This window comes from Talpa occidentalis, unplaced genomic scaffold (assembly GCF_014898055.3).
Source record: "Talpa occidentalis isolate TD23 unplaced genomic scaffold, MPIMG_talOcc4v2.1 talOcc4.9, whole genome shotgun sequence".
Lineage (NCBI taxonomy): Eukaryota > Metazoa > Chordata > Mammalia > Eulipotyphla > Talpidae > Talpa > Talpa occidentalis.
In genome coordinates this window covers 33,129,420-33,150,809 of record NW_023605305.1, presented here as the reverse complement: position 1 = coordinate 33,150,809, position 21,390 = coordinate 33,129,420, and the positions used below count along the sequence as shown (strand labels likewise).

At 40.1% G+C, this 21,390-nt stretch overlaps 1 protein-coding gene across 1 annotated transcript in view; it reads right to left on the bottom strand.

Moving 5' to 3' along the window:
- SCP2 (sterol carrier protein 2) overlaps nt 1-21,390 on the bottom strand; it is a 58,565-nt gene that overhangs the window by 36,960 nt on the left and 215 nt on the right. Inside the window, exons 2-6 of the mRNA XM_037498927.2 lie at nt 12,441-12,498; nt 10,582-10,653; nt 8,140-8,271; nt 5,923-5,987; nt 3,287-3,413 (exon numbers count right to left, since the gene is read on the bottom strand). Coding sequence (XP_037354824.1) covers nt 3,287-3,413; nt 5,923-5,987; nt 8,140-8,271; nt 10,582-10,653; nt 12,441-12,498 — 454 coding nt within the window. The remainder of the gene's footprint in view (nt 1-3,286; nt 3,414-5,922; nt 5,988-8,139; nt 8,272-10,581; nt 10,654-12,440; nt 12,499-21,390) is intronic.

Below are 21,390 nucleotides of genomic sequence, written 5' to 3'. Positions count from 1 at the left end.
GAGAAAAATGTGTACTCAGATTTTTTTGGGTTAAGTGTTCTATAGATGTCTGTTAAGCCCAAGCGCTCCAGATCCTTATTTAGAGCTTTAGTGTCTTTACGTATTTTTTGTCTCGTTGATCTATCCATTGTTGATAGTGGTGTGTTGAAGGCTCCCACTACGTATGTGTTTTCTCTGATGTCTGTTTTCAAAGATGACAATAGTTGTCTGATATATTTTGGTGCTCCTTCGTTTGGTGAATATATGTTAATGAGTGTTATTTCTTCTTGAAGTATTGTCCCCTTGATCATAATGTAGTGACCGTTGGGGTCTCTTTTTATCTTTTTGAGTTTGAAATCTGTTTTATCTGATATAAGTATAGCTGTTCCTGCTTTCTTTTTTGGTCCATTTGCTTGTAGGATTGTTTTCCATCCTTTAATTTTGAGTCTATTTTTATCTTTTGTAGCTAAATGTGTTTCCTGGAGACAGCAAAAGGTTGGGTTTTGTTTCTTAATCCAGCCTGCGACTCTGTGTCTTTTTATTGAAGAGTTTAGTCCATTTACATTTAGAGTTAATATTGATATATATGTTAGCATCTGTATTTGCCATTGTGTTTGCCTTTCCTTTGATTTTATTTATTTATTCTTTTAATAACTTTTTTTTTTTTTTGCCCTTCTTTCGTTGTTATTCGCCCCTCTGAGATTCTGGCTTTAGGATTCCTTGTAGTATTTTTTGGTGTGGGGGTTTAGTCGTAATGAAATTCCAGAGTTTCTGTTTGTCTGGGAAGGTCCTTATTCTTTCTTCATAGAGGAAGGAGAGCTTTGCGGGATAAAGTATTCTTGGTTGGCATCTGTTTTCTTGGAGTCTGTTGACTATGTCCCTCCACTCTCTCCTTGCCCGTAGTGTTTCTTCGGAGAAGTCTGATGTCAGTCTGATTGGTTTTCCTTTGAATGTTATCTGTTTCTTCCCTCTTGTCAGCTTCATTATTTTTTCCTTGTCTTGGATTCTTGGGAGCTTTACTATTATGTGTCTTGCTGTATTTTTCCTTTCGTCATGAAAGTTTGGTGTTCTTCTTGCTTCTTGTATATCAATTTTCAGCTCCTTCTTCACGGTTGGGAAGTTCTCTTCAATTATTTCCTTGAATATTTTCTCTGTTCCTACATCTCTCTCCTCTCCTTCTGGGATTCCTATAACTCTTTTTTTTTTTTTTTTTTTAAGATTTATTTATTTATTTATACAAGCCCTGGATACAGTCAGAAGTGTGGGAGGGTGAGAGAATTCACCAGGGTCAGAGTGGAGAGCAGAGCAGACAGACTGACGAAGTACACTGCTGAGGGGAGCAGCAGATGGCAGGAGAGTTCTGCGCACCATGTGAGACCCTCGCCCAGCGGCCAGGGAGCGAACCGGCATTGCAGAGGCTGCGGGCAGCTTCGCAACCCAGCGCTCAACCACTCAACCACTGAGCCACCAGGAAGGCCCTCCTATAACTCTTATATTTCCTTTCCTCATGAAGTCAGATAGTTCCCGAAGTCTTTCTTTGGTCTTTTTCCTTCGTACTTCTCTTTCCTTTTCTGTTTTGGTTCTTTTTATTTCTGTGTCTTCAAGAGTACTTATTCGTTCTTCCATTTCATCTATTCTACTTTCATTGTTTTTCCCAGAGTTCTTTAGCGCCTCCATTAATTCTTTGATCTCCTGCATTTCTTTTACTTCCCTCTTTAGGGACTCAATTTCATTCTTCTGATCTTTGATTATTTTCCCCTTATCATTGTTTTCCTTTATGACTTCTGTCAGTTTTTTAATCACGGCAATTTTAAATTCTCTTTCTGGAAGGCTCAGAAGTTCTTCCAAGTTACTGTCGTAGCAATCTGGTTGGTGGTTTTCTTTTTGTGGTGTGCTTTTCCCCTGAGGAGTTGCTGGGTTGCATGTGGTTTTTCTACTCCCTACTGCCTATTTTCTAATTTGCATATGCCTTGGGACACTGTGCTGCTGGTACTGGCTGGCATCTTGGGCGAACTTCCCAGCTCACCTCTGGCTCCTCTGGGAGCCTTCTGCCGGTTCTATTTTAAACAACAAAAAATATAGTCTGGCACCCCAGTGGTTTTAAAGCAAAAAAAAACACTGCTGGTTATTCTCAAGGAATCCGCCAAAACATTCCACACCCCTGGATTAAGTGAATTTTACAACTCACACCCCTCTAGGGCTGATCTCTTTCCTTACTATAAGGCAGAAAGGTCCTCAGAAGAGTTTTATATGTGCTGCAGGGTGATGCACTGGCCGCCACTGTGGAGGAGTGAATCTGCTCCACTGCCAATGGCAGACAGGCTCTGTTCCAACTGTCCTCTTCATCCTTATCTAGAAGACAGTCTAGCCCCCATCAGGTCTTTAAAAAAAAACAGTTGCTGATATTCCAGGTAATATCCCATGCTTTAGAAGTTTGGGGAGTAGACGTTAGGTACTCCTGGGGATACCGGATGGCCTCCTCTGAATAAATTAATGCTGTTGGTCATGTCCACTTTCCACATGCATAGAATCTTGGTTTTCAGAAACTCTTTAAAGGAAAATGGATCTGCCTCTTCAAGACCTTCCAGTTTAACATCATCAGGAATAACAAGGCTCTGAGGCCTGGACATCAGAGTGGCACCCTGGAGGTGAGTATAGCAAAATCACTGGAGTTGCACCAAACCAGCCCAGTAGAGAGCGCTCCATGGCCACAGCTCAGCCCCAGTCCCTGACAAGACACCTCTAGGTCCCAGACACTCCAAGCTTCTCATTGCTGCTCTGCTAAATACTTTCTTTACAACAAAATTCTCCGAAACTGTTTCTTCAAGCTTCATTCAAAAATCATTTTATATCCTGATATCCTCCACAGTCCCTTATTTATTAATAACTATTGTTTCTTTTTTTTTTTTTTTTTAACTTTTTTTTTTTTAATTTTTTTTTTTTTTATAGAGGCATGTTTTTATTTATTTATTATTTATTTGTTTGTTTGTTTGTTTATACATGCACTGGGTACAGTCAGAAGCACGGGAGGGCGAGAGAACTCACCAGAGCCAGAGCGGGGAGCAGAGCAGGCAGAAGGACCGAAGCACACTGCTGAGGGGAGCAGCGGGCGGCAGGAGAGGTCTGCGCGCCATGCGGGACCCTCCTCCGGTGGCCGGGGAGCAGCCCGGGATCGAACCGGCGCCGCAGAGGCCCGCGGGCAGCTTCGCAACCCAGCGCTCAACCGCTGCGCCACCGGGGAGGCCCAACTATTGTTTCTTAATATGTGTATATACTACCAATAAATCTTAAAGTTTTATTAAAATACCGTATTTTTCCATGTGCTCTTTTCCAGCTTTCGCAAATATCTGAGGCGCAAACGGGTGAGCAGACAATCCACAGCTATTGGCCACGACCTCAACATGCTTATCTAATGGATTGGTCCTATCTGTAAACTAAAAGAGGAGGAAAAAATAAAACTTAGTAAGTAACTGACATGGTGAGTCTGAATTATTACAGTGTTACAAAGACATCTGCTTATTCTAAGTGTATAGAAAACCCAAAATGGAAAATGTGAATAAAATCAGTCAAGAAATGATATAAAGGGAAACACAAAGGGTAAGGGTGGGGAAATTCAATAACCTAATAGGTGTTAATTTGTATAAGAAATATTTATCAGGAGTCCACCCAATCAAAAAATGGGCAAGCAGCACTCCAACTGCCCACCTGTGACTATGCAGGTGCTTCCTTTCACCAACTCTCTCCCTCTGCAGGGCAGTAGCTTTCTGCCTGCCTGTGACCTGTACCATGCCGGGACTTTTCTTCCCTGACCTCCCTCAGCATAGGTCGCTCTCCTCAAGGCCGCCCCCCTGCAACCATGCAGGCCTCTCTCAGCAAACCTGTCCATTTTGGGGCAACTCTTCCTGCCCACTCGTGTCTATGCAAGTGTCCCTTTCCCTAATAAACCTGCCTTTTAAATATTAAAAAAAAAAAAAAAAAAGGGCAAAAGAACTAAACTGCACTTTTCTAAAGAAACATTCAGGATCTCCCTGGTGCACAAGGGGTTAACTCCCAGCACTATGAAGCAAATTCACAGCCACTGCAGCACAAGTTCAATCCCTGGCCAGGGAGCTGACCCATAAAGTGCAGCAGACCTCTCCTGTTTCACCCGCTGCTCCCCTCAGCAGTGTATTTCAGCCAATATGCCTGTTCTGCTCCCCACTCTGTCTCTGGTAAATCCTCTCACCACCCCCTACCTCTGGCCTACACCCCAGCTCTTGTATGCATAAATAAATAAAAAAATCTTTAAAAAAAGAGACATTCAAATGGCCTACATGCACATGAAAAAAAATGCTCAACATTAATTATTAAAGAGAAAAGCAAATCAAAACCACACTGATATATCTCTTCACCATTGTGAGAATGATCTATATAAAAAAGATGGAAATCACAAATGTTGGGGAGTATGTGGAGAAAGGGAACATTCATTTGCTGTTGATGGGAATATAATTTGGTACAGCTTCTATGGAAGTGGTATGGAGACACTATATAAAATAAAACTGGAAATACCATTATGATGCAGTAATACATTTCTAGGTATTTACCTAAAGAATATAAAAACATTAATATGAAAAGATTTATTCATTCCTATGTTCACAGCAGCATTATCCACAATAGCCAAGCCATGGAACCAAACGAAGTGTCCATCACCAGACAACTAATAAAAAAATTGTGGTATACACTCAACGGATACTACTCTACCATTGAAAATGATGAAACAGTGCTTTTCAAAACAAAATGTATGAAATTTAAGGTGATTATGCTAAGTGAAATAAGTCAGAAAGTGAAGGTTAGATACCAGATGGTTTCACTTATTTGTGGAATATAAATAACCAAAGAACACAAAGTAGCAAAGGACAGTAAAAATAACTCTTAGACTCCATGAAAAATATATTGCTTACAAGAAAATAAGGGAGGGAGGACAGGATCAGGGAAGCAAGGAGACAAGACATTGGCATGAGAGTTTGGTGGAGGGTGAGTGATGTTTGAATACCTAATGTTAGATAAATATGTAAACAACTGACAAATTAATAAAATTTGGGAGGCGTGGAGAATCCTGTCTGTGCGAGTAACTACTCCAGGTAGTTAGGTATGATGAACAACTTGACAATCAAAAGAATAAAGGCAGATGGGTCTTATGGAATCACTACATGCACAAATGTTAGGGGAACCAAATAAGACATCAGTGTAAAAAAATAGTAACAATATAAAACATAACAAAACAAATACAGACAATTATAAATCAGAGACATCCTGCAGGGGAGGAGGAGGGAGAGAGATGGGTGGGAGGGAGGGAGGAGCACAGGGGACTGTGGTGATGGTGCACAGGTGCACTGGTGAAGGAAATTCTATGGGGACTACACCTGAGGGGGAGGAAAGGAAATACTGTTTAAGAATAAATAATGTTGTAAAAAAATAAAAAATAATAAAATAAAAATAAATAGATAAATAAATTGCTAAGAGGGAAAAAATGCACAAATGTTAAAAATAAATATAAATAGTTATATATTTGGATATCCATAGTTGGGAATTTTTTTCTGTCAAGAGAAATTTTTAAAACAGAGAGAAAATGTTCATATTCATTTTATGAAAATGTTCATAAAACAGAGAATACAAACATTTTCTCTATGTTTTATCTAAGTTACAAAGGGATACTAATTAAAACAATGAAATACAACTGACTCAAACAATTTGGGTGGCCATTCTCTGAATCAGAAGTCCCATAATTTATTAAATTTGTTGAATGGAACTAATTTTTAAATGAGTAAATGATCTTCAAATTAAACAGATGAGCCAACCTCAAATTCAATCATGGGAACCTCTCTAAACATTAGTTTCATCATTCACAAAATAAACTAAATTCTCTCTATGATGAACTCCAAAATAACAGTAAATGAGACTCACAGTCATTGAAATAGATCCTTTCTCCATCTTCTCAAACCCAAGAGCCAAGACACAATCTGCCATACCTTAAAAGAAAATGCAATTATTTTGAAAAATTAAATTTCCAAACACTAGACAAAATACTATGAAATACTTCAAAGTAAATAAGTATGTCAATTTATATAAAATGGAAAAGCAAACTATAAGCCTAAAAATTTTTTAATAAATGAAAATTTATAGAAATAATTTTTCATGCTTCCCAATAAGGAAAAAAATCAAGAAAATGTTTAAGTATTCCTTTGATTCTCAATATATTTTTTAAAGATTTATTTATTTATGCATACAAGAACTGCAGTACAGGCTAGAGGTGTGGGGGGTGAGAGGATTCACCAGAGACAGAGTGGAGAGCAGAACAGGCAGATCTACTGAAATACACTACTGAGGGGAACAGCGGGTGGGTCAGGAGAGGTCTGCTGCGCCATGTGGGTAGCTCCCTGGCTGGGGATCGAACTTGTGCTGCAGTGGCTGCAGATAGCTTTATAGGTTGTGTCTTAACCCCTTGCACCACCAGGGAGGCCCGATTCTCAATATATTAATAAAACTTTTGATTAACATAGAAATATGCTTTGATGAAAGAAAAATATAAATAGCTAATTTTTTAATACTAAAACATTAAGTAAAAGGTTTCTTTGTTTTTTTAAGCAAATATTTTATTAAAGAAAGATTCTAATCAAAATCACAACAGAATTATTTTAGGAGGGAGAGGGCACCTTTGTGATGTTTTTTGTTAAAGTTCAAGTGAACAGCAAAACAAAACAGATTTGTCAAAATTTTTCTTTTACAAAAGGAGGGACAGTAACATTATCAAACAGTAAGACATTATAAAATTCCAACAATTAGGGGCCTCCCTGATGGCAGCGCAATGAACCTATCCGTTTAAGTTACAGCACAATGAACCTATCTGCAGCCACTATAGCAAAGCACGAGTTCGATCCCTGGCCAGCCAGGGAGCTGACCCACAGCAGTGTATTTCAGTCAATCTGCCTGTTCTGGTCCCCACTCTGTCTCTGGTGAATCCTCTCTCTCTCTCTCTCTCTCTCTCTCTCTGTCTGTCTCCCTGTGTCTCTCTCTGTCTCTCTCTGTCTCTCTCTCACACACACACACACACACACACCCCCGCACCTCTGGCCTGTACCCCAGGTCTTATATGCATATATAAATAAATCTTTAAAAAAAAAAATTCCAACAATTAAAACACTAAGTAGTTCAGTGATAAGCAACAATTAATCAGTAGAACAGAAAAGAAGGCCTAATAAAAGATCCTACACTATTTGGATGAATACAGACTATGATATATAACCAATAGAACTGAAAACATAATGGCCACAGAAATCATTATACACAAATGTTTTATATAAGCATGATTTAAAAAATGGAAACAACCTAAAGTCCATTAGCTGAATAAATAAACAAAATGTAGTATAGCCTTGCAAGTGTTATTTGGCCATAAAAATGAATCAAGTACAAATATGTGCTACAACATGGATGAACTATGAAAACATTATGCTAAGTGAAAGAAGCCACAGGAGGACATATATTCCATTTTCATAACAGATAAATCCATAAATACAGAAATTAGATTAGAGGTTTCCAGGGACTAAGGAAAAGGGGAAGAAAAGTGACTACTAATGGATACAGAGTTTCATTTCAGGGTAATAAAATCTTCTAAAATTAGACAGCAGGGCCTCCCTGGTTGTGCAGGGAGTTGGGATACAGCACTATGAAGCTGTCCACAGCCACTGCAGCATGAGTTTGATGCCCAGCCAGGGAGCTACCCATATGGCACAGCAGACCTCTCCTGCCTCGCTCACCCGCTGCTCCCCTCAGCAGTATGTTTCAGTCAATCTGCCAGTTCTATTCCCCACTCTGTCTCTGGTGAATCCTCTTACCCCTCAAACCTCTGGCCTGTACCCCAGTTCTTGTATACATAAATAAATATTTTTTAAAAATTACTTTAAAATTAGATAACAGTGGGAGTTGTATAACTGTGAATATACTAGAACACACTGAATTGTACACTGAAAGTGTGAATTTTATGGTACATAAATTATTTTGGAAAAAAAATTTTTAAATAAATATTATAAAACAATCCCTCTGATAGTCATATGGAGAAATTGTGAAAGGGGGACAATAAACCCACAGCTATTTAAGTACACGACATAAATAAGCATTCCTTACCACCCTGAATCAGCTGTCGAGCCATAAACAAAGCAGTAGAACCAGTAGCACAGTTATTGTTGACATTCGTTATAGGAATTCCAGTCAGTCCCAAACTGTGATAGATAGCCCTCTGCCCAGAGGTAGAGTCACCTGCATAGAAAAAGAAACAACATCATGCAATCGTTAAAATGCTGTAAAAAGACTGGGAACATTCTTTTTTTTTTTTTTTTAAAGATATATTTATTTTTGTGTAGAAGAACTGGGATGCAGGCCAGAGATGCAGGGGGTGAGAGGATTCACCGTAGACAGAGTGAGGAGCAGAACAGGTGGATTTATTGAAATATGCTGCTGGGCCTCCCCGGTGGCGCAGCGGTTGAGCGCTGGGTTGCGAGGCTGCCCGCTGCCTCTGCGGGGCCGGTTCGATTCCCGGCTGCTCCCCGGCCACCGGAGGAGGGTCCCACATGGCGTGCAGACCTCTCCTGCCGCCCGCTGCTCCCCTCAGCAGTGTACTTCGGTCCTTCTGCCTGCTCTGCTCCCCGCTCTGGCTCTGGTGAATTCTCTCACTCTCCCACGCTTCTGACTGTAGCCAGTGCATGTACGAACAAACAAATAAATAAATAAATAAATAAATTAAAAAAAAAAAAAAAAAAGAAATATGCTGCTGATGGGAGCAGTGGGTGAGACAGGAAAGGTCTGCTGCACCACATGTGGGTTAGCTCCCTGGCTGGGGATCAAACTCAGGCTGCAGCGGTGATGGTCCTGAGACTTAATTCCTAAGCCAGATTGGGAACATTCTAAATGTCCATTTAAGGAGGTAGATTAAAGAAATTATGATATACCTATTCAATAGAACACTATGCTATCATTTAAAAAGATCAAGGAAGCTCATTATGATGTAATTTAGAACAATTACGTAACAATAAAAAAGCTACAAAATAGTGTGCATAAAGCAAAGTTACCGCAAAAGAAAAATGTGTATATTATGTGTATAACAAAAGAGGAAAAAGAGAACTTATACATTTGCATATACTTGTTTACATATGCATAAATTACCTCTGGAAAGATACACTAGTGAAATTGGTGTCTAAGGGAAGGAATCTATGAGACAATGAGATAGGGGGAAAAAAGATAAGCTTTCCAGTACATACTCATCCACCTTTCGTATTTCGGAAACATAACAATATCTAATTTATTCCAGAAAAATAAAGAACACTTACTTGAAAAATGTTAATTATGACTTAAAAGAAGACAACTTAATGACATGGGAAATACTGAATATAGTAAAATGAGAACAGAAAGTTAACAAAAAGAATGGGGCCTCCCTGGTGGCGCAGGGGTTAAAGACAGCGCTGTCAAGCTATTGCCAACCACTAAAGCACTAGTTAGATCCCTGGCTGGCCAGGGAGCAACCTAAATGACGCAGCAGACTCTCCTGTCTTGCCCACTGCTCCCCTTAGCAGTGTATTTCAGTAGATCTGCCTGATCTGTTCCCCACTCTCTCTGGTGAATCCTCTCACACACCCCCACCTCTGGCTTACACCCCAGCTCTAATATGCATAAATAAATAAATCTTTAAAAAATAAATAAAATTTAAAAAAATTTTAAAAGTATGTATGACTGTTTTCTTTAAAAGAACACTGGAGCCTCCCTGGTGGCACAGCAGTTGAGCGCTGGGTTGCGAAGCTGCCCGCAGCCTCTGCAGCGCCAGCTGGATCCCCAGTCCCCGGCGAGGGTCCCACATGGTGCGACCGACCTCTCCTGCCACGCCCGCTGCTACCCTCAGCAGTGTATTTTGTCAGTCTGCCTGCTCTGCTCTCCACTCTGGCTCTGGTGAGTTCTCTCACCCTCCCGCGCTTCTGACTGTACCCAGTGCTTATATAAATAAATAAATGTATCTTAAAAAAAAAAAATAAAAGAACAATGTACATGCATGTGTAATCACATGCATTTATACTCACTGAAGGATATATATATATATACACACACACACTTATTTATATATATCAAAAATTAATGGTAATCATAGTGGGATTAAAGGTCACTTATTTTTTCTTGTGTTTTTCTCTGTGTGTTTTCTTTTTTATATAATTAGCATACATTATTTTTCTAATCAGGCTTGTTTAATGAAAACATTTATTATACAGAAAAGTCAATAAGAACAAATTTTAAGACAACAAAGAGATAATATTAATTACCTTTACATGGTAGAGCTATGGGTATTTTTTTCTTTTTTAAGATAAAAATGTTTTTTAATTTATCACCTGTTTTGGCAATAGAATAATGGCAAAAATACATATTAAACTAGACTGACCTATAAGGGACATGTAGGAATGATGAGAATAAAGAATAAGACTCTGAATTCTAATTGTGAGCTTTAAAATTCATAAATGTTTCTGTATTGTTATGTAGCTGGTGTAGATTTGGACAAATAATTTTTAGATTACATAGTTTATCACTTACCATAAACATAACCAATACACGCCTGTTCCACTGCTGAATAAGGGATCTGTGCATCAGCTAAAGCCTTCTGGCCTGTAAGAACAAAAAGGCTTTATCAAATAATGCTTTCAGTTTTGCTTCAGGTGAGTAAAACTTGAGCTTAGAATTTTCCCAAAGTAAATCTACCTCCCTCTATATAAAGTCTATGTTCAATTCAAATGATAAATCCCTCATAAAATCAGATATCTCCTTTCAGAAGTAATCACTTCTTTCCCTAAGCTACTACATCCATCACTTTTCACATCTCCTTTTTGATACTTAACTATTTTTGTCTTAACCATATACCTAACTGTAAATGTGATAAATCCAACTAAAAGCTCCTTAATGCCAAGATCCTTGTCTTATACATCTCAGTGATTCCACTGTACATCTACAGGGCAAAATTGATAGAATATCATGGGGGAAGGTGACTCATAGTTATCATCAAGAGATGATTCTATGAAATAAAGAATGGAGGTTTTTTTTTTAAAGACTTATTTACTTAGGCATATAAGAACTGGGGTGTAAGCCAGAGGTGCGGGGGTGAGAGGATTCACCAGAAAGAGTGGGGAGGAGAACAGGCAGATCTCCTGAAATACACTGCTCAGGGCAGCAGCGGGCGAGGCAGGAGAGGTCTGCTGTGCCTTATGGGTCAGCAACCTGGCCTGCAGGGAACTCAGTGCTGCAGTGGCTGGTGATAGCTTGATAGCACTGTCTTTAACCCCTGTGCTACCAGGGAGGCCCAAGAATGGAGTTTTCTTTTTTTTTTTTCTTTTTAAAGATTTATTTATTTATGCAAGAACAGGGGTACAGGCCAGATGCGCGGGACGGTGAGAGGATTCACCAGAGACAGACAGAGCGGGGAACAGAACAGGCAGACTGACGAAATACACTGCTGAGGGGAGCAGCAGGTGAGACAGGAGAGGTCTGCTTTGCCATGTGGGATTCTCACTGGCCAGCCAGGATCAAACCAGTGCTGCAGAGGCTGGGGACAGCTTCACAGTGAGGCGCTCAACTGCCTGCACCACCAGGGAGACTCCAAGAATGGAGTTTTAATGATGCTATCCAAAGTGCATAAATGGTCAATGGAGGAGCTAAGAAGAATTATGAAAATAAACTGGGAAGAGATGCACAGAGGTTAGAGAGGTGTGAACTAAACCCTTACCTACCACAGTGAGAAGCAAACAGACGTCTAAAATTGAAAAATCAAAAACTGGAATAAGCATGGTGGAATAAACATTTAGAAATATGGAGATAACTACCAGAAGAACTAAAGCCAAATCTGCACTTCTCTAAAGAAATTTAGGGCCTCCCTGGTGGAGCAAGGGGTTAAGTCTCAGCACTATGAAGCTATCAGCAGCCACTGCAGCATGAGTTCAATGCCCGGACAGGGAGCTGACCCACATGGCACAGCAGATCTCTTCTGTCTCACGCGCTGCTTCCCCTCAGCAGTGTATTTCAGTGGATCTGCCTGTTCTTCTCCCCACTCTGTCTCTGGTGAATCCTCTCACCCCCGCATCTCTGGCCTACATTCCAGTTCTTGTATGAATAAATAAATAAAATGAATCTTTTAAAAAAAAAATCAAATTATCATTTTTAATGACCCTACTTTTCTCTCCCATAGAGCCCTTTGCTGTTTTAACAAACAGTTGGGTAGCACAAAAACAAATAGGCAGTTTACTGTCTGCTCTCACTATTTAGCTAAGAAGACCCAAGCTCTTTTCCCTTCCTCAGTTTAGTGAGTCACTAGGGAATTGTCTTCCAGGTTCTTCTTCCTTCCACAATCAAAACAGACCACACAATAAACTATAATGTTTAAAGTTCTAAACATTCTATATTACCTGCTTCTTTTGCCATGTCGGGATAGTCTCTTGAATTCGCTGCTCCAGGATTGAAGAACTAGAAATATAGAGAAAGATAGTCAAACAGAAATAAGTATAGATTTTTTTCACAACAGAACATCACAGAAATTAATTTACTATTCATTTAAACAAAAACATATTGAGCACGTATCATATTTCTGGACTCTGCTAATAAATACAAAATCTTTGTCCACAGGGACCTTTGATCTAAAGGAAGACAGACAATTAAACTATCATGTCAAAGGCACAAATTACACTATCATGGGAGAGAAATTCGCAATCTTAGAGTGAGAACTGAAGAGGCTTTTCAGAGGAACTGACGTTAAATTATATCTTTTTTTTTTTTAAAGATTTATTTATTATACAAGCATTGGGTACAGTCAGAAGCACGGGAGGGTGAGAGAATTCAACAGAGCCAGAGCGGGGAACAGAACAGGCAGAGAGATGAAATACACTGCTGAGGGGAACAACGGGCACGGCAGGAGAGGTCTGTCGCGCCATGTGGGACCCTCGCTGGCGGCTGGGGATCGAACAGGCGAACAGGAGATGCAGAGTCTGCGGGCAGCTTAGCAGCCCGGCGCTCAACTGCTGCACCACGAGGGGAGGCCCTAATTTAAATCCTTAAAGATGAACAGAAGTGAAAGAAAATGCTCAACCCAAGTATTGCAAAAAATTTTATATCTCAGAGATTGAAGCACAAGATAGGAAGTGATACTGATAGACACAGACAATAACTTAGGACCAAATGATGATAACTACTAATACTTATTGGACACTTACTATGTTATGCACTGTGCTAAGCTCATTTAACCCTCACAAAAACCCTAACAGGTAGGTACTATTAAATATTTTACAGAGGGCCTCCCCGGTGGCGCAGCGGTTGAGCGCTGGGTTGCAAAGCTGCCCGTGGCCTCTGCGGCGCCGGTTCGATCCCCGGCTGCTCCCCGGCCACCGGCGGAGGATCCTACATGGCGCGCAGACCTCTCCTGCCGCCCGCTGCTCCCCTCAGCAGTGTACTTCGATCCTTCTGCCTGCTCTGCTCCCCGCTCTGGCTCTGGTGAATTCTCTCACCCTCCCGCGCTTCTGACTGTACCCAGTTCATGTATAAACAAAACAAACAAACAAACAAAATAAATAAATAAAACATGCCTCTAAATATTTTACAGATAAGAAAACTAGGGTACAAATTGAACAAACAAAACAAAAACAAACCCTTAGACTCTGAGGACAGAATGATAGTTACCAGAGGTGAAGTAGGAGGGAGGGAATAGGAAGAGGTGGCCAGTTGGTTAGTGGCAGATAACTGGATATTTGTAGTGGGCATGGTGCCATAGATACAGTGGCTGATGTGAGATACACCTGAAACCTACACAGTGTTGTAAACTAAGTTATCTCAGCAAAAAGGTAAAAAGAAAAAAAAAAAAAAAAAAAAAAACCTGATGTATAACAAGGAACCCCAGAGGCTGAATCAACAGACCATGGCTGGGGAACTAGGGGATGATCTCAATGACAATACTGAGTAATCAAGCAGATATGAAGTGCCTGGAGGGCAGACTCACAACCCCTGATCTTCTACATTCTTCCATTTTCCTTAATCTCCTTCCCCTTTCCTTTTTCTCCTCCCCCTTACAACTGATGCTGTATATCGATAAAAAGGCCAGGCTCTTGCTCTTCAGCAGCATCCTGCATTATGTAGCCTGCTCCAGGACTCCCGTTTCTTTATCAGTGTGGTGTTGCCCAATGCAACAGACTAGGATAAGAAAACTTGCATTTTAGACCATTCTCAATATAATGTGGTAAAATGAATGAAGGGAGCCAAAGCTGGAGGCACTGAGACTAAGTGTCATGACTCTGAAAGAGTATAAGTGAGAGCTGACTAACACAGCAGCAAAGAGAATAGAAAGTAGACTTAAGAAACATAAAAAAAGTAAATCTACCAAAACTGGTGATCCCATTAGTTAAGGTGGACTAGTTTGCTGGTCAGTGGTCAATGTAAAGAGAAATGGCTTTTAAGATATTATGACTGCAAACCACAAGATACATATAACGCAATCTGGAGAGTAACCTGCCTCCACTGAAACAAATATACAAAGCTTTATTTACATTTAACTTCTTAAATTACAATTTCTCTGGCCTAACAGCTGTTGAGCAACATGTCATTCCTAATTTCTTCTGGCGTCAGGGCAGTAAAATAACATTTTATCCCAACAGAACCAAGCCCAAGGCCCTTAGTCTTGTATCGCCATACAGTGCAAGAGCCAACTTGGCTGTGACCTTATAATCTTTAACATGGGGGAGAGAGTATATACAACCCAGTATATACACACATATACTATTAGTGGGGAAGGATGTCCTGAGCTAATTCCATGCAATAACCTTTCGTATGTGCCTGCAGTAGAGTATTGATAAGTCCTTTTAAGCGCGCGGGTGAGGACCCACAGTCAGGCAACCCGTTTTATATCGGGGCTGCCCTATAACAATATAACTACAGCAAAAATTTCATGAATACTTATCTTTATCTTTCATGATAAAATATATTTTATTCTATTTCAATTATTTTAATGCTAGAGGAAATATTCCACAACTCCCCAATGGGTCACAAATTCCAGTCTGAAACACTGTACAGTCATCTGACTTAAATGTAACACTTCATTGCTCAATTGTTCAAAATACATCTGTTGAATTGAATCAAAACAAAACATTTAACATGTGTTCCTAGCTTTGATTCATCTCAATTTTTCATAATTCCTGAATTAGGGAATCCTTCATAAATCCCTAATTAGGTACCCCAAAATTGCCTATTCTCCCCCTACTTACCCTTCAGTTCACTAGTTATAATCAGAGCACTTACAGAAAAAACTTACTATGATGAGAGAACTATGCTGGGCTCCCACAAGCAATACCCATTAAGGATTAAATTATCATCCAATAGTACAATGACTGCACTTTCCCATTTCTTACTGAAATTAAGGCAATTTTTTAAAGATTAGTCAAGCAAATAAATACATACAAAATTATTCAAAATTAAAATATTTATATGGAAAATACCAAAAGTCCATAACATTTGAATAAATGCATGTTGACACAAGCAACTGTTATATTAATGAGAATCCATAAAATTATGGGTGAATCTCACAAACATGTTGAACATAAAACCAGAACTAATCTATGGTATTGCTAGGGGGAAAGGATGTCCTCAGCTAATTCCACTCCAGACCAAAGCCATCAAGACATTGGGAAAGACAAATCCCATCACCACCAAAGGAAAGGTTGCTGTGACCTGAGGGTGGAGTTAAGCAGCCAGGTTTGGTATAAAACCAGACACGTGGGTCTTGGGGGGGTCTCTCCTCTTGGCTTCGTGGCTTGTGGCTTACGGCCAGCTCTCAAAGTGCCATTTTGGGATTCCAGGTCAGCAGAACGTGTAGGATGCATTTCAGACTTTATCTCCCTCTTTTCTCCCTGAGTTGTACTTTTCCTCATTTCCCCTTCCCTTGTAAATAAACCTTTTATTCACCTTTTGTGTGTGCCTGCAGTTAAGTATTAATAAGTCCCTTTAAGCATGTGGGTAAGGACCCATAGTCAGGCAACCCATTTTATATCGGGGTTGCCCTCTAACAGTATTAAGGATGAGAAGTCAGGATAGTAGTAACCCATTGCAGACAAGAGATCAGTGACTGGACAAGGGCACAAGTAGACTGCTGAGGCTAGTAATGCCCTGTTTATATTTGGTTTTTAGTTTTCACCTGAAACAGAAATACAGAAACAAAAAAGTACTACAAGATTTTTAATAAAAAGCAGCAGTCTTATTTCACTCATCTTACTTGCTCCCAAAACAAATCACTTTTTCTTTCATATCACAATCACAATCAATTCTTTAATCACAACCAACTCTTGCTTCTAAGTAGTCTTATACTGTTATGTCTTTATCAATTTAAGAAATTACCTCTAATAAAGAGCAATGTAGTTAAGTCACAATATTTTTTACTAAGTCAATGTTCAGTGTTTACTTGATTAAGGAAATATTTCTTACTACTGGGCTAAATTGTGTTCTATGATAAATTTCCTTTCTTGTACAATTTTGGGTATTTTTTTCTGGAGTTATCTCAGTTTTAAAGTTTTAACCTTTTTCATAAATAAGAGATACAGAAAACCATATATCTAAATATTATACTTTGTATACCTTTAGGCCTCAATATTAGCCCATAAAGACTTAAACACTAACGTGGTTTTAACAGCACAAGGTCACATTCCAAGGATGACCCTAGCCTGTAACAGTGCCTGCCAAAGAAAACACATGACTGCCCAAAAGAACTGAACAAAAGACTGAAGAACTCATTTGTTCCAGCCAATACCTAAAGATAAGGCCTCTGTCTCTAGTGTCTATGGAAGGCAGCAGCCTAACTGTGGATAAAGCACTCATTTTAATGGGTACCACTACTTAATTAAATTCATTAATTCATTGGGTCTATCATATAGTGTTATTCTGTCATTTCTTTTTTATTTATTACTTTTTAGAAAAGATTACTCCTTGCATACTATTTAATTATCCAATGGTATAGTTCATATATGAAAGACAAATGCATGAATCTTTCCATTTTCCTGTTTTCAAGACAGTGACTAGATTCTCTATAATGCTCCAAAGGTGATAGCTACTTGGTTTTTAAGAAATTATCATGAACTCATATTTGAACATGGGCTAAACATGTCATTAAGAACGATAAAATAGGGCCTCCCTGTGGCACAAGGGGTTAGGACACAACCTATGAAGCAATCCACAGCCTCTGCAGCACGAGTTCAATCCCCGACCAGCCAGGGAGCTACCCACCTGGTGCAGCACACCTCTCCTGTCTTGCCCGCTACTTTCCTCAGCAGTGTATTTCAATCTGCCTGTTCTGTTCCCCACTCTGTCTCTAGTAAATCCTCTCACCCCCCACACCTCTGGCCTGTACCCCAATCGCCCGCTGCCCCGCTCAGCAGTGTGTTTTAGTCAGTCTGCCTGTTCTGTTCCCCACTCTGTCTCTGGTGAACCCTCTCACCTCTGGCCTATATCCCAGTTCTTGTATGCATGAATAAATAAATCTTTTTAAAAAATGATAAAATATACTAGACTTATCTTGTATATTTCCTGCCCAAATTGAATTCCCAGTTTTTCCAGGCACCTACTTATTTTAGAAAAGATATTTCAAGACCATAATATGGATATTTTTAGGCCTCTTCAAGTAGATAGTTACAAACTTTTTTAAAGATTAAATACCTCATAGATTCATACTAACACTTCAAACTTAAATTCAAAATTATAAGATTTAACCTACCCACTTCTATATTACATCTGTATCTCTTTTCTTCCCAAGAATCTTAGTTCTCAGGAACTAAGGATGACTAAAGTAGAATATCTCATACTTATTCATGTATTTTACACCACAGTACACATGTAATAATCTCAGTATAACAATACTAATGCTAATGTTCAGTAACATTACAGAGAACCGTTTTTTTAATTTGAATAACTGTCTTATTTTTTCATTTGCTTTTTTTTTTTCCCTATCTACAACACCAAAACATCTACATCTCTTAAATCCATATGCCACATGGTCAAAAAAATTTTCCCTACAGAACTTTCTTCTTGGAACCATCCACAGACCTATTCCAAACTGGACAGGTGTCCTCTCTAAACCTATGCACAGCTGCCATTCTGGGACTTCCCTCAATGTTCTCCTATGCTGGATTCACTCTAAGATCCACCATTTGGGTGGACATTTTCACTAGTTATGTTTAAAAGAAGGAATATGCAAAAGGTAAACTTTTCAGAGCTTGAATTTCAATTTTGAATTATCTTACTAGGAAATAAACTTTTAGGAAATACTTTACTAATATTATATATTTAAAAAGTGCTAAGACAGGGTCTCCCTGGTGCTGCAAGAGGTTAAGATGCAATCTATGAAGCTGTCTGTAGCCTCTGCAGCACGAGTTTGATCCCGGCTGGCCAGGGAGCTACCCACATGGCGCAGCAGACCTCTCCTGACTTGCCTGCTGCTCCCCTCAGCAGTGTACTTCGGTCAATCTGCCTGTTCTGTTCCCCATCCTGTCTCTGGTGAATACTCTCATCACCCCCACCTCTGGTCTGAACCCCAGCTCTTGTATGCATAAATAAATCTTTTTTAAAAAAGTTGATAAGACTGATCTTAAAAGTTCTCATTAAAAGAAAAAAATGTGGGCCTCCCATGGTGGCGCAGTGGTTGAGCGCTGGGCTGAGAAGTTTCCCACAGGCTCTGCAGCGCCGGTTCAATCCCCGGCCACAGGCGAGGGTCCCACATGGCCCGCAGACCTCTCCTGCCGCCCGCTGCTCCCCTCAGCAGTGCACTTCATCATTCTGCCTGTTCTGCTCTCTGCTCTCATCCTCCCGCGCTTCTGACTGTACCCCGTGCTTGTATAAATAAATAAATCAATAAATTTTAAAAAAAGAAAAAAGAAAAGAAAAAAAAGAAAAAAATGTGTAACTACCTGTGGTTAACTAATGTTAACTAGTTATCTAATGTTAGCTAGACTTATGATGGTTATCACTTTACAATATATACAAATATCAAATCAATATGTTGTATACCTGAAACTAATATGTCATAGATCAATTATATCCCAATAAAAAAATTTACTCAGAAAATCTGAAAGCATTCTTATTCACTTCTGAAGTTGCCACTGAAAAATTCAATGCTATTTTGCATCCAGATTCTTTCTATACCACTAACTTTTTTCTCTGTGCAAAAGTTTTTAGAATTCCTTTTTCCTTGGGTTCTGAAATTTCAAAACAATACATTTTAATGTAAGTTTTCTTTTTATTCATTGGACTGGCCTTTTCAAACAGAAGTTGTCTTTCAGTTAAGAAACTGTCTTGTTTTAGTCATTTGGGTGGGATTGGAAAGCACCAATAGAGATAAATTCCTATTTTCAATCTGCCATGTTTAACAAAATGTCCCAACACATTGTATTCATTTACTTGCTTATCCTCTTCCTCATATTTTGTATTCCTTAAAAACATTACTTATCGGGCCTCCCCAGTGGCGCAGCGGTTGAGCGCTGGGTTGCGAAGCTGCCCGCGGCCTCTGCGGCGCCGGTTCGATCCCCGGCTGCTTCCCGGCCACCAGAGGAGGGTCCCGCATGGCGCGCAGACCTCTCCTGCCGCCCGCTGCTCCCCTCAGCAGTGTACTTCGGTCCTTCTGCCTGCTCTGCTCCCCACTCTGGATCTGGTGAATTCTCTCACCCTCCCGCGCTTCTGACTATACCCAGTGCATGTATAAACAAAACAAACAAACAAATAAAGAAAGAAAACATGCCTCTATTAAAAAAAATATATATAAAAAAAAAAAAAAAAAAAAAAACATTACTTATCTCCCACCTTTGTATTCCTGATATATAACACCTAGTATATAATATTCCTGGTATATAATACCTGGTTTATTGAATATATGCTTAAATGATGAATTAACTACAACAATAATGTACTGTAGAGAGAGCATGGAAAAAAAAACATGAGATTTCAAGTATGCAATTCCAAAATTTAGGAACTATATTAAGACAGATGACTTAGCTGCTCAGCTTCAAAGACAAGAAAATGGGTATAATCCATTGCACAGTGAGGATTAAATAAGATAAAGTATTTGTCAAACTGCAGGTTTGCACAGGGTAACAAAGTCCATTTTAAGGGCTGTGGGTTGAAAGTGCCATTTTTCTTTTAATGAAAGAGAACTTGTCCTAGGAACTCTCTTTCACAAGGCAGACCCATTTAGTATTGCCCGACTAACATTTATTGAGACTTCGGGCATTTTCAAGTTGCTAGAGCTACAGCAATGAATTAGGGCATGTTACTTACCTTAGAAGAACTTACATGGTATGGAAAAGAATAGACATGCACAGTTTCAGAGCACAGAAAGTACTAAGACAGAGGTAAGCATAGGGGACTCTATGGGAAAGTCAGGAAGATCACAGGCTTCTTGGAGAAGGTAAGATCCCAACTCATGTTTTAAAAATCAAAGGAACTGGTGGCGCAAGGGGATAAGCACCGTACTGTGAAGCAATCCGCAGCCTCTGCAGCACAAGTTCGATCCCCGGCCAGCCAGGGAGCAACCCACATGGCAAGGCAGACCTCTCCTGTCTCCTGTCTCCCCTCAGCAGTGTATTTCAGTCCGTCTGCCTGCTCTGCTCCCGGCTTTGTCTCTGGTGAATCCTCTCACCGCCCGCACCTGCATCTCTGGCCTGTACTCCAGCTCTTGTATGCATAAATAAATCTTTTAAAATAAAAAATAAAATAAAAATCAAAGAAACTAACCAAGTGAAGACATGATACAAAGAATGAGAACAACAGAAGTTTAACAACCGAGAAACTTGACAGTTTGACATTACCAAAGCATGGAGATGGTGAGTCAAGAAATGGACTATGGGCACCCATGGGTGGCCTCCTGGAGTTAAAGGTTAGAGGATTCAGGACCCCTGCCACGTGCTAATGTGTCTCCTCCCCGTCCACACTGTCCCTGAAAAGGGGTCCCACAGTGTACTCCTGGGCGTGCAGGGCTGGTGACTGTCAAACCCGCTTTCCTCCGGGTGTGAGGGTCTTTCCTCAGACGGAACCCACTCCGAAGCACGGAGCTGGAGACTTAGGGTTATCTCGGAGTGCCCTTCACTAACTGTGACCCAGAGAGAAAAGGGAAGGAGGGGGGGTTAAGAAGTGGTCACAGGAACAACGTTGAGACCTTTCGATGCCGCAGACACTCTCTATCAATCCACTGGAGTCTCCACTCTGAGGCAACTCAGCCAAAGAAGCCGAGTCTGGGCGGCGGGGCGATCCCCGGCGCTCTCCGGGCAGGAAGGACAGACCGACAAACGACGACAGACTCTGACCCACCCTCCGTTTCCCGGTCACCTCGGGCTCCCCCGACCT